The sequence below is a fragment of the Clinocottus analis genome, unplaced genomic scaffold (assembly GCF_023055335.1).
Source record: "Clinocottus analis isolate CAN_PGR_092001 unplaced genomic scaffold, fCliAna1.0.p SCAF_53, whole genome shotgun sequence".
Lineage (NCBI taxonomy): Eukaryota > Metazoa > Chordata > Actinopteri > Perciformes > Cottidae > Clinocottus > Clinocottus analis.
In genome coordinates this window covers 556,738-568,077 of record NW_027176211.1, presented here as the reverse complement: position 1 = coordinate 568,077, position 11,340 = coordinate 556,738, and the positions used below count along the sequence as shown (strand labels likewise).

The 11,340-nt window shown below is 48.9% G+C and overlaps 3 protein-coding genes across 4 annotated transcripts in view; 2 read left to right on the top strand and 1 right to left on the bottom strand.

The window, feature by feature from the left end:
- Positions 1-333: 333 nt before the first annotated feature.
- LOC137803309 (DNA excision repair protein ERCC-6-like) lies at positions 334-5,766 on the bottom strand. 2 transcript variants are annotated; one of them, XM_068601639.1, is made up of 5 exons: positions 5,601-5,766; positions 4,864-4,905; positions 2,472-4,593; positions 1,033-2,388; positions 334-596 (listed from the first exon to the last, which is right to left on the bottom strand). In XM_068601639.1, exons 1-5 carry the CDS (start codon positions 5,654-5,656, stop codon positions 567-569), a joined length of 3,606 nt encoding a protein of 1,201 aa, XP_068457740.1. In that variant the 5' UTR covers positions 5,657-5,766; the 3' UTR covers positions 334-566. The 2 variants fall into 2 exon arrangements, with proteins under 2 accessions (XP_068457740.1, XP_068457739.1); XM_068601638.1 differs by lacking the exon at positions 334-596 and having other exon boundaries at positions 932-2,388.
- Positions 5,767-5,967: 201 nt separating this feature from the next.
- LOC137803342 (signal recognition particle 19 kDa protein-like) lies at positions 5,968-8,214 on the top strand. The gene is made up of 5 exons (XM_068601719.1): positions 5,968-6,310; positions 7,001-7,076; positions 7,245-7,316; positions 7,427-7,535; positions 7,931-8,214. Exons 1-5 carry the CDS (start codon positions 6,273-6,275, stop codon positions 8,059-8,061), a joined length of 426 nt encoding a protein of 141 aa, XP_068457820.1. The 5' UTR covers positions 5,968-6,272; the 3' UTR covers positions 8,062-8,214.
- Positions 8,215-8,918: 704 nt separating this feature from the next.
- The window catches only part of LOC137803308 (radial spoke head 14 homolog), a 3,656-nt gene continuing 1,234 nt past the window's right edge, over positions 8,919-11,340 (top strand). The window contains exons 1-4 of the mRNA XM_068601636.1: positions 8,919-9,181; positions 9,396-9,498; positions 10,102-10,217; positions 10,622-11,340. The exon at positions 10,622-11,340 is cut by the window's right edge and continues 314 nt beyond it. Of these exons, the coding sequence (XP_068457737.1) occupies positions 8,989-9,181; positions 9,396-9,498; positions 10,102-10,217; positions 10,622-11,340 (1,131 nt within the window). The 5' untranslated portion in view covers positions 8,919-8,988. The remainder of the gene's footprint in view (positions 9,182-9,395; positions 9,499-10,101; positions 10,218-10,621) is intronic.

The window sequence follows — 11,340 nt, the reverse complement described above, 5'->3', positions numbered from 1 at the left end:
TTCAATTCAAACCCGTATTTCTTATTACTTTTTAATTCCACGAACATACACAATACTTTGTGGCTATCAGCCTGTAATGTTGTGTATTTGTTTATAAATACCCCGCACACTATAATGATCATAATAATGTGTTATTTTTTTCTACATTCTTTTGATAATTTTTTTAAGTGTCAATTATGTATTTGTCCTTTTCATTTTGTTGTTAAATGCACCCAATTTATTTAAAAAACTGACAACTTATAAACACTATTTCATAAAACCCTCTAATCTTCCACGAGTTAACAAATAACTTTACAACAGCGTTATTGTAAAAACAATAATGCGCGTCGTCGAAGGGCTTTTATTTTGAAGTCACCCCGGTGAAACCAGAAGGCATCCGGCTGTTATCTTCTGCTCACGTCACAAAAATAATCTCCAGCTGGGAGAAGAAAAAAAACAGCTTCGACCGCGCATGCGCCGTTTACACCGGGCTGTTCAGAGGAGCGAACCGAGCGCTCCTCTCAAGTGGCGATCAGGAGGAAGTTCGACCTTCACCGGAAGTCCACCGGGACGTCCCGACACTTTATTCAAACGCACCCATGAGGCGTTTTAAGCCGCTGAAAGAGAAGAATTAATGAGTTAAATAAAATGTTTTCCTGATATAATAAACACAAATGTTTACAATTTTCTGCTAACTCGTTCATCCAAAAGGGACAAATAAATAAAATAAAAAAGTACAGATTAAAAAATAAAAGTACTTAAAATCAAATCAACTTTTAAAGTACATCATCTTAACTTATGTTGACCCAAAGACATAAATATAAATAAATAAATAAATAAAACGTTTGACTGGAAAATGAATTTAATTAAAGTACGATAAGTACAGGTATTAAACATTTTATTTTTTATAAATAATCATTAGCAGAGTAGGTATAAAACCCGTTGCATCATAACGATGAATGGCATGAACACAGGTCTCCAGCAGCATTAGCATTAGCATTAGCAGCGTCAGCGGCTCTGCTGCCGGTACAGCTGGATGGTCATGAGCTGGACCTCGGGGTCTCCGGGCTGCAGGTCGATGGCTCGCAGGAAGAAGCTCAAGGCCTCGTCCAGCTTCCCCTCGCTCTTCCTCTCCTTCCCTTTTCTGACCAGCGAGAGGAAGCTCTCTTCCTCTTCCTCTTCCGACGGGCCGATGCCCTTCGTCTTCACTCCAGCGGTGCACTGATCCATCTTCTCGTCGGAGGCGAGCTCGGGCACGCTTGACTCCTCCCCTTCCTGTCCTGACTCATCCATGTTGCTTGACCCCTCCCCTTCCTGTCCAGACTCCTCCTCTTCCTCTGTGTTTAACGTCTCTCCCGCTGTCTCCTCCAGCTGAAGCTCATCACGAGTTAAACCAATGATTTCCTCTTCGTACGAGTGCTTCCCTGAAACTTCCTCCTCCTCTTCTTCTTCCTCCTCCTCCTCCTTCTCCTTCTCCTCCTCCTGCTCCTCCTGCTCCTCCTGCTCCTCCTCCTCCCCGACCGGTCCGAGGTCGATGTCTTCCATCATGGACAGGATGAAGGAGCGGCGTGAGGCCACAGAGGCGTTTCCTCCCAAGCTCTTTCGGAGAGGGGCGGGGCCAGATTTCGGAGTAGAGGCTCCAAGGACCTGGAACGAGTTGTTGAGTTGACCCTCCTCTTCCTCCTCCTCCTCTTCATCATCGTCACTGTCGTAAATCACCGCTGCCCTTCTCTTCTTGGTGGCCACGATGGAGCCGTCCGGATCGGAGGCGTGGCCGAGGCTCGCTCGTCGGTGTCGACTCTCGTTCAGAGACTTGTAGATGTCGAAGCTCCCGTCCGCCTGCAGCTGCAGGAGCAGCTTCCTCTCCTCCTCCTCCTCCTCGGGATCCGCCGCCTCCTCGCGGTCAGAGAACAAGTCGCTCTCCTCGAGCTGTAGATTGAAGTTTCCCCCGAAGGACTCGAGTCCCGACGGCGACGATGCGTCCGGCTTCAAGACGGAGAGACGTCTGTTCAGCGGCGCCGAGAAGGCCGGGACGCCGTCTCCCTCTGCCGCCCCGGACCGGTCCATCGGGTCTCGAGCCGCCACCAAAGACTCCTGGATGAGCAAAGACTCCTCCATCGCCTCCTCCGCCGTCACAGAAGACTCCTCGATGACCTCGGTGGCGCTCCGCTCCCGCTTGACGGCCGGGCGCTCGTCTCGGTTTCCTTCCAGATTGACGACTTCATCGTCCGACGCGACGCTCTCGTCTGCGGTGAGATCGATCACCGGGCCGGCGGCCGGTCGCACGCCCTCGAGGTCAGAACCGGACCGGTCCGGCTCCGCCCCCGGCGAGCCGCTGACATCGTGCCGCGGGAAGGACGGACCGGGTCTCGGGTCGGTTTTCCGCTCTCTGCCGTTGTCGTCGGGCTCCTGTTCACGGAGGACAGAAAATGACGTATGAATAAATGAACGCATGAATAAATACAGGAATGAACGAAAGAAATCCTCCATACCTGCTGCCGGAGCCAGGCCGGCTCCGTGCCGGACGCCACGCTCTCCGCCAGCTGCCTCTGCAGCTCCGACTCGGCCTCCATCAGCTCCTGCGCCTTCTGCACCCGGCCCTCGATGTAGTGCTGCGCCTCCCGGTCCTCCGGCGCCTCGTCCTGCTCCACGTCCAGCGAGAACATGAGGTCGTGGTCAGTGATGCCGAACATCTCCATGGCGTGCAGGCGGGCGATGTGCTCGTCCAGCTCGGGGTCGGTCCGCCGGTGCCTGGAGTGCAGCGCCTGCAGCTGCAGCTGCGTGGAGGAGCGGCGCGTGTCCTCCAGGACAAACAGCTCCTTCAGCTCCTGCTTGCTGAAGTAGCGGAACGGGTTCTTCTTGTCGCCGGTGCTCTGCCGGATGAGCGAGTCCTTGAAGACCTGCCGGCGGTAGATCTTCTCCTCCACCGTGCCGCAGGTGATCAGCCGGTAGATGACCACGTTGTCCGTCTGGCCGATGCGGTACGCCCGGTCCACCGCCTGGGCGTCCGTCGCCGGGTTCCAGCTGGGGTCGTAGATCACGACCCGGTCGGCCGCCGTCAGCGTGATGCCGACGCCGCCCACCTGCGTGGTGAGGAGGAAGACGGAGTAGCTGGCGTCCGTCTGGAAGCGGGTGATGAGCCGCTCGCGCTCCGCCAGCTGGGTCACCGTCCCGTCCAGCCGCATCACCTTGAAGCCGCGGTTCCCCAGGATGCGCTGGATGATGTCCAGAACCTTCCGGTAGCGAGCGAACACCAGCGTGCGGTGGCCCTCGTCCCGGAGCCGCTCCAGGAGGGCGAACAGGAAGACCATCTTCCCGGACTCGGCGATCAGGGTGTCGTCGGGCACGTCGGCGATGCTCCCCGCGGCGCCCGGCTGGTCTCCGTCGCGGCCGTCGGCGAGGCCCAGCTTGGCGACGGCGGCGGCGGAGAACAGCCGCGGGTGGTCGCACAGCTTCTTCATGATGTTGAGCTCGGCCAGCGGCGACCTGGTGGTCATGAGCAGCTCCTTGATGTGGTCCAGAGAGATGAACTGCCGGTACACGTCCTCCTGCACGGCGCTCAGGTACGTCCACACGATCAGGTCGTTCTTCCTCTTCAGCGCCGGCATGGCGGCTCCTGAGTCTTTCGGGGGCTCCGGCGCTCGGCCGTCGTCCTCTTCCCGCCGCGAGACGTCGGTCTTGTTGACTTCCGCCTTGGTTCTGCGCAGGAAGTGCGGCGTTATCCTGGCGACGAGGTCCTCGGACATCCGGGCCCCGAGAGCCTTCTCCCCCGGCGTGGCGTCCTTCTCTCTGGCCCGGGTGATGGGGTTCTCGTACTCCGTCTTGAAGGTCTTGGCCGTCCCCAGGAGGGTTCCACGGCACGCGAAGTCGAACAGAGCCCACATCTCCTTCAGGTTGTTCTGGACCGGCGTGCCCGTGAGGAGAACCCGGTTCTTCGCCGACACGGCGTAGACGCTCTTGGCCGTCTTGGTGGACGCCGTCTTGATCTTGTGCGCCTCGTCCAGGATCACGTAGTCCCACGTGAACTCGGCGCCGCGGTGCGCCGACAGCTGCTGCCAGTTGTTCATGACCATGGTGTAGGTGGTCAGCAGCACGCCGCCGCGGCGCTGCACCTTCTCCAGGTTGCGGGTCCTCTCCTTGACGGGGCCGTGGAAGTCCTTGACCCGCATGCCGGGCGTCCACTTGGCGAACTCCTTGGTCCAGTTGGTGATGAGCGACGTGGGCATGACCAGCAGCGTGTGCTTGGCCAGCTCGGCGTCGTACATGCCGGACAGGAAGGAGATGACCTGGATGGTCTTGCCGAGGCCCATGTCGTCCGCCAGGATGCCTCCTCTGCGGCCGTCTCGGTGGAGGCCGTACAGGAAGGCCACGCCGTCCCGCTGGTAGCCGTACAGCTTGTCGTGCAAGTCTTTAAAGAGCATCAAGCCGCTGCCGTTGACGTTGACGAAGTCGTCGTCTTCCTCCTCCTCGTCTTCCTCAGCGAGGTGGTCCTCGATCCTCTGGATCCGGCTCTTCAGTTTCTCGCTCTGCCGGATGTCGAAGGCCAGTCTGAACAACCTCAGAGCTTCCTTCATGTCTCCTTGCCGGCCGACGTTTTTCCCATCTTGGATTAATCTGAAGGAAGAAACGAGACGTTTAATATTCACTGGTTTGGTGCATCGTGGCCACGGCGACCAGGTGATGTTGGGGTCAACAGAGAGTAAACACAGAGTAAACACAGAGTAAACACTCTCTACTTTCTCTGGTTTACCAAAGAGCCTCAACGTGTTTTACTAGTTTTATACAACAGAATATTCGCTCACGGCTGTGATGTAAAACACAAAGTACTCAGAGCTCTGATAAACTGCAGTAGTACATGTCAAAATAAAAGCTTTGATGACGTACCTGCGGTAGGTTTCCACCTGCTCGTCGTCTACAGATAAACACCTGAGGAGACAAGCTCAGGGTCAAAAACACCCACAACCAGGAAGTGCAGTATTAATAATACAACATACAAATACTACAAGCCCTTCACTCAGAATACTACCTCAGTAAAATACACAATGAGATATATCTATATATATCTATACATATAGATATATCTCTCTCTCTCTCTCTATATATATATATATAGATATATAGATATATATATATATATAGATATATATATATATATATATATATATATAGATATCTATATATATATAGATATATATATATATATATATATATATATATAGATATCTATATATAGATATATATATAGATATATATATATATATATATATATATAGATATCTATATATAGATATATATATATAGATATATATATATATAGATATCTATATATAGATATATATATATATATATATATATATATATATATATATATATATATATATATAGATATCTATATATAGATATCTATCTATATATATATATATATATATATATATATATATATATATATATATATATATAGAGAGAGAGAGAGAGAGAGAGAGAGAGAGAGAGAGAGAGAGAGAGAGAGAGAGAGAGAGAGATATCAGTTACTTTATATGATGACGTCATACATTGTGTTAGAACACATGAAGCGTTAGCATAAATGTGGCTAACCGATGCTAACTGTCGGCGTTACTTACTCGTCCAGTTTCTTTGATATCTCCTCTACATCGCCGTGACGTTGGTGGACATCCATGCTGACAAGGGGAGCTCCTCTCCCGCTCCGGCAGCGGACACGACACTGTGTTTTCGGCGGTAAAGCTCCAACACGAACGCTAGTAAACTAACTTAGATGTTGTGTGTTCGAACCCGACGCTTCTGGCGCCGCCAAAACCTTTCCAGCGAATCAGAAAGGACGCTGTGGTGACGCGATCACGCAGTCGTCCAATCAGGGGGGAGTACAAGTAAAGTAGGCGGGTTCAACACAAAATGACCAATGAGTAGCGTGTATCCAGACCGGAAGAGGCAATAAGGTCCTTTTTTTTCTTCTTCGCTTTCTTTTCCACCTGAGACGCATATTCATTACAACATGTTTTCGGTTAAACTAACGTCATCGTGTGTTGCTTAACCAATATAAATATAAACTGCTGGCTGTATGACGACAACAGACAAGAGTTTACTGCCTTGCTGTTACACTCCGGTGCAGTTGGGGGTGGTATGAACCTCAAACGGTGGTTTATATTCCAACAAAGAAGACGAAGAAGACACAACCGATCACTGCGCATGTGCAGCGGCCCTATGGCGGCGTGTGTACGGCAGTGAAAACCGTGTTGTTTGTCGTTTTATCCGGCTGAGACTCGACCGGACCGAACATGGCTCATCTGACCAAGAACCACGCCGACAAAGAGAGGTGAGTTCTGGCGCAGGCTTGCCTGTTAGCCCCGCTAAGCTAGGCTACAGCGAGCGAGTTGACAAACCCGTGTAGAACATTTGCGTCTTTTAAGTGTAACTCTTATTACAGCACTCTAATCTCGCTTGTTCATAGTTTCTGGCGAAAACACAACGATCCTAAAGGGTCGCTCTGTAATTCGGCATGCATTTAATTTGGGTTTTAGTTTTTCATCCAAACAAAAACTGACTTTTTGGGGGGTTTATGCTTTGGAAGTGAGGGCTTGTGAGAGAGACGTTAGAGAGGTCAACAGTCGTAAACAGAGATAACTGATGAGCTGAACGAATACCGTGTACCACTAAAATACTTGGTGTGTAAAATAAAAACATAAAGACCCGTTTTACAACGTCTGATATAGAAACGGCAGCAAACGTCAAAGTGCCCTTTTTCTACACAGAGTCTGGTGTGTGTTGCTTTTCCTTAGCATGACGTGTATTAAGGCTCCTTTAACTTCACTTTATTGATCCCTGCTGCGTTTTATTGGTTTATTCATCTTAACACTATAGAAATGTGATTATATGAATGTTTATCAACGGATTAATTCAGAGCAAGTTATCTACTGTGATTATTATGTAGTAATCTGTATTGTTTACAGTTAATTGATTCATTAATTTCTCATGAAAAGTGTGTGCGTGTGTGTGTGTGTTTCAGGTTCATCTGCGTGTATCCGATCTACATCAACAGTAAGAAGACTCTGGCCGAAGGACGGAGGATCCCGACAGAGAAGGTTCCTCCAGCTTTTAATGTTTGATGTTGTCTCCTTTTCCTCTGATACACACTTAGTGTTTATGCCCAGGGTTTTTATTGTGAAGGGTCAGGTGGCTTTGGTCCCGGTTGAAATGTGGCGCGTTTAGTCGTAGTCACGTGATGTTGACACGTTGTCGTGTGTCTGCAGGCGGTGGAGAACCCGTCATGTGCCGAGATCAGAGACGTGCTGACGGCCGCCGGGATGAACGTCTACCTGGAGGTGAGAGGAGGAGGAGGAGGAGGAGGAGGAGGAGAAGGACGACGACGACGACGACGACGAGGAGGACAAGGACATCATGTATTTTTATATATAAAATGTGTGTTTTCCAGAACAAAATGCACCCCAGAGAGTGGAACAGAGACGTCCAGTTCAGAGGTCGAGTCAGAGTTCAGGTGAAGCAGGAAGACGGCAGCTTCTGTCAGGACAAGTTCACGTCCCGTAAGTCCTCCAGGAGACTTCTCTGGTTGTATAGAAGTCTATGCTTCATGTGTTAAAGCTGCATTCTCTCTCCTGACCACCAGGGGGCGACTCCTCTGGTTGTATAGAAGTCTATGCTTCATGTGTTAAAGCTGCATTCTCTCTCCTGACCACCAGGGGGCGACTCCTCTGGTTGTATAGAAGTCTATGCTTCATGTGTTAAAGCTGCATTCTCTCTCCTGACCACCAGGGGGCGACTCCTCTGGTTGTATAGAAGTCTATGCTTCATGTGTTAAAGCTGCATTCTCTCTCCTGACCACCAGGGGGCGACTCCTCTGGTGGATGATTGACAGAGATGCTTTAGGGCAGGGCTACAGGTGATTGACAGGCAGATGCAATGACGCTTGTTCCTTCAGGTAAAGACGTGATGGTCTACGTAGCTGAGATGATCCCAAAGCTGAAGACCAGAACCCAGAAGACCGGAGGAGGAGAGTCCGGTTCCCAGCAAGGAGACGGAGGAAAGAAGAGCAAGAAGAAGAAGAAGTAGTTGAAGAAATTACCATTTTTTTATTATTATTATTAATTTTCAGAATCTGAACACTGAGACAATTTTTGTTGTGAAGGTTTGTTCTTGTTTTTGTTGTTTAGACGTCTGAACCTTCATGTCCACAACAAGATCAATAAAATGTTTCCAAAGAAACACGTCCAGCTTTTGATCTAAATGGTCACGCTTCAGTATGTAGCTTCACCACAACCAGAGACCAGAACCAGAATCAGGACCGGTTAGAATCCAAACCGGTCCTGACATAAGCATAAATGAATGTAATATCAAACACACGTAACTAATACATAACTGATACATAACACAACTAATACACAATGCGTGTCTGTGGTTTGTGTGAAGTTCCACTTGTCTATTTCCTAATTTTTCTTAAATCGTTATTTTCTTTTCTTCTACATTTAAATAGATAATAATGTTCAGTGTCTCCTTTATTACAAATGGAACTAGTTTGGATTTAAACTTTTGTAAAATAACGTTTTCTATTTGAAGTTCTTTAAGGATCTTGAATTATATTTAGTTTGAGATATTTTGGATGTTTTTAATATTTGTTGCTTTTAAGTCGTAATGTTTCCATCAGCTTCTCACGCTGACATATTCCGGAAGTGACGTTACTCTCCGGCTTCCGGTTTCGGTGTTGCTAGGCGGCCGTTGTGTGGCGGTTGTTCCAACGGACCCGAAATTATTAAAATAATATTAATAAAATGAATTTACGTAATATTAAATATTGAACGGTTAAAATACGTAATTGATAAATAACGATGTGTTTGTGATTTTGTTTTATCGCTTTGTGAGAAGTTCCACGGTTCTCATTGACGTAATATCCGGAAGTGACGTCTTCTCCCTGGCTTCTAGTTTCGGGTTGCTAGGCGACCGCAGTGTTTTCCCCTGCATTTCTCCGGTTGAACCGGGCAAATGGCGGATACCTCGGTGGACCAGCACGTGGTTCTGGACCCCACCCGGGCCCCGGTGGCCTTCGGCCGGCGGGCGGTGCCGCAGCTGTTCGAGGAGCTGCTGCAGCCGGATGCGGACTCCCGGCTGCGGGCCCTGGCCTCCCTCTGCGACCTGATCCACGACCCGGACCGGATCCACCACACCGCCACCGGAGGTGACGTCACGCACCTGCGTCTACGGCTATAGAATTATTATATACATTATACATTAATATATAAGTATTAATCTCGTAATACATTGTATTTACAATAGCATTTACTGTATTCTACAATGGGAGTAAAAAGTCTACAGAGGGCGGATTTCTTCTTCTTCTTCTTCTTCTTCTTCTTCTTCTTCTTCTTCTTCTCCTCTTTCTTCTTCTTCTGCAGGTTTTCTGGAGCAGCTGAAAGTTTTGTTTAAAGATGAAGATTCTTCAGTCAGAACAAAAACCTGCGAGCTGCTTTACCTGATGACCTCCCACAGTATCGGCAGGTAGGCAGTTTGTAGTCCTTGTAGTCATTCTAGTCCTGTTTGTAGTCCTGTTCGTGATCATTATGGTCCTCTTTGTAGTCCTTGTAGTCCTTGTAGTCCTCTATGTAGTCCTTGTAGTCCTCTTTGTGGTCCTTGTGGTCCTTGTAGTCCTCTTAGTGGTCCTTGTAGTCCTCTTTGTGGTCCTTGTGGTCCTTGTAGTCCTCTTTGTGGTCCTTGTAGTCCTCTTTGTGGTCCTTGTGGTCCTTGTAGTCCTCTTTGTGGTTCTTGTAGTCCTCTTTGTGGTCCGTGTAGTCCTCTTTGTGGTCCTTGTAGTCCTCTTTGTGGTCCTTGTGGTCCTTGTAGTCCTCTTTGTGGTCCTTGTAGTCCTCTTTGTGGTCCTTGTAGTCCTCTTTGTGGTTCTTGTAGTCCTCTTTGTGGTCCGTGTAGTCCTCTTTGTGGTCCTTGTAGTCCTCTTTGTGGTCCTTGTGGTCCTTGTAGTCCTCTTTGTGGTCCGTGTAGTCCTCTTTGTAGTCCTCTTTGTGGTCCTTGTAGTCCTCTTTGTGGTGCCTGTAGTCCCCGTGCTCTCCAGCAGGTGGCGGTGTAACCTGTGTGTTGCTCCTGCAGACAGGCCGTGCTGGCCTCCTCCCTCCTGCCTGCTCTGGCTACGCTGCTGGACTCCTCGTCCTCCTGCAGGAGGAGCGTCCTGGGCGTGCTGAGCCGCCTCGCTCTGCTGCCCGCAGGTGAGCCGCTCCCACTGCATGCTGGGAACTTATACAAGTTATAGTAAAGGCTTGCAGATCATATATATATATATATATATATATTTATATATATATTTATATATATATATATATATATATATATATATATATTTATATATATATATATATATATATATATATATATTTATATATATATATATATATTTATATATATATATATATATATATATATATTTATATATATATATATATATATATATTTAAATACAAGAAAATAATTATATGTTGTATAAAACATGGCTCCTGACTGATGAACAAAGTACTAGTATATAGTATGTATTATATATTATATATTATATTTCGTGTCCTCTGATCGCTGAAGTTGGTCACAGTTTGAGTGACAGGGAGCTGAAACTCTGCAGGTGCCGACGCTCTGCTGAGTCTGGTTCCTAAACTGATGCTGAAGCTCAGAGAGGAGGAGCATGAAGACGAGGAGGAGCAGGAGGAGGAGGAGCACAAGGAGGAGGAGCATAAGGAGGAGGAGGAGGAGCAGGAGGAGGAGGAGCATAAGGCGGAGGAGGAGCATAAGGAGGAGGATCAGAAGGAGGAGAAGGAGGAGCATAAGGAGGAGGAGGAGCAGGAGGAGGAGGAGCATAAGGCGGAGGAGGAGCATAAGGAGGAGGATCAGAAGGAGGAGAAGGAGGAGCATAAGGAGGAGGAGGAGGAGCATAAGGAGGGGGAGGAGCATAAGGAGGAGGAGGAGCATAAGGAGGGGGAGGAGCAGGAGGAGGAGGAGCACAAGGAGGAGCGCAAGGAGGAGCGCAAGGAGGAGGAGGAGCATAAGGAGGGGGAGGAGCATAAGGAGGGAGAAGAGCAGCAGGAGGAGGAGGAGCACAAGGAGGAGCACAAGGAGGAGGAGGAGCAAAAGGAGGAGGACCATAAGGAGGAGGAGGAGGAGCATAAGGAGGAGGAGGAGCATAAGGAGGAGAAGGAGCATGAGGAGAGGGAGGAGCAGGAGGAGGAGGAGCACAAAAAGGAGGAGGAGCACAAGGAGGAGAAGGAGCATGAGGAGGAGCAAAAGCAGGAGCACAAGGAGGAGCAGCACAGGGAGGAGCACAAGGAGGAGGAGGAGCACAAGGAG

What these genes read in the sequence shown, in the direction of transcription:
- LOC137803342 (XM_068601719.1), top strand. Translation starts at nt 6,273, where the DNA reads ATGGCTCATCTGACCAAGAACCACGCCGACAAAGAGAG. An exon ending in GGATGAACGTCTACCTGGAG is followed by an intron (nt 7,317 to 7,426) that starts GTGAGAGGAGGA and finishes TGTGTTTTCCAG; the next exon opens with AACAAAATGCACCCCAGAGA. An exon ending in TCAGGACAAGTTCACGTCCC is followed by an intron (nt 7,536 to 7,930) that starts GTAAGTCCTCCA and finishes TTGTTCCTTCAG; the next exon opens with GTAAAGACGTGATGGTCTAC.
- LOC137803309 (XM_068601638.1), bottom strand. Translation starts at nt 5,656, where the DNA reads ATGGATGTCCACCAACGTCACGGCGATGTAGAGGAGATATCAAAGAAA. An exon ending in CAGGTGGAAACCTACCGCAG is followed by an intron (nt 4,594 to 4,863) that starts GTACGTCATCAA and finishes TTCTTCCTTCAG; the next exon opens with ATTAATCCAAGATGGGAAAA. An exon ending in CGGCCTGGCTCCGGCAGCAG is followed by an intron (nt 2,389 to 2,471) that starts GTATGGAGGATT and finishes CTCCGTGAACAG; the next exon opens with GAGCCCGACGACAACGGCAG.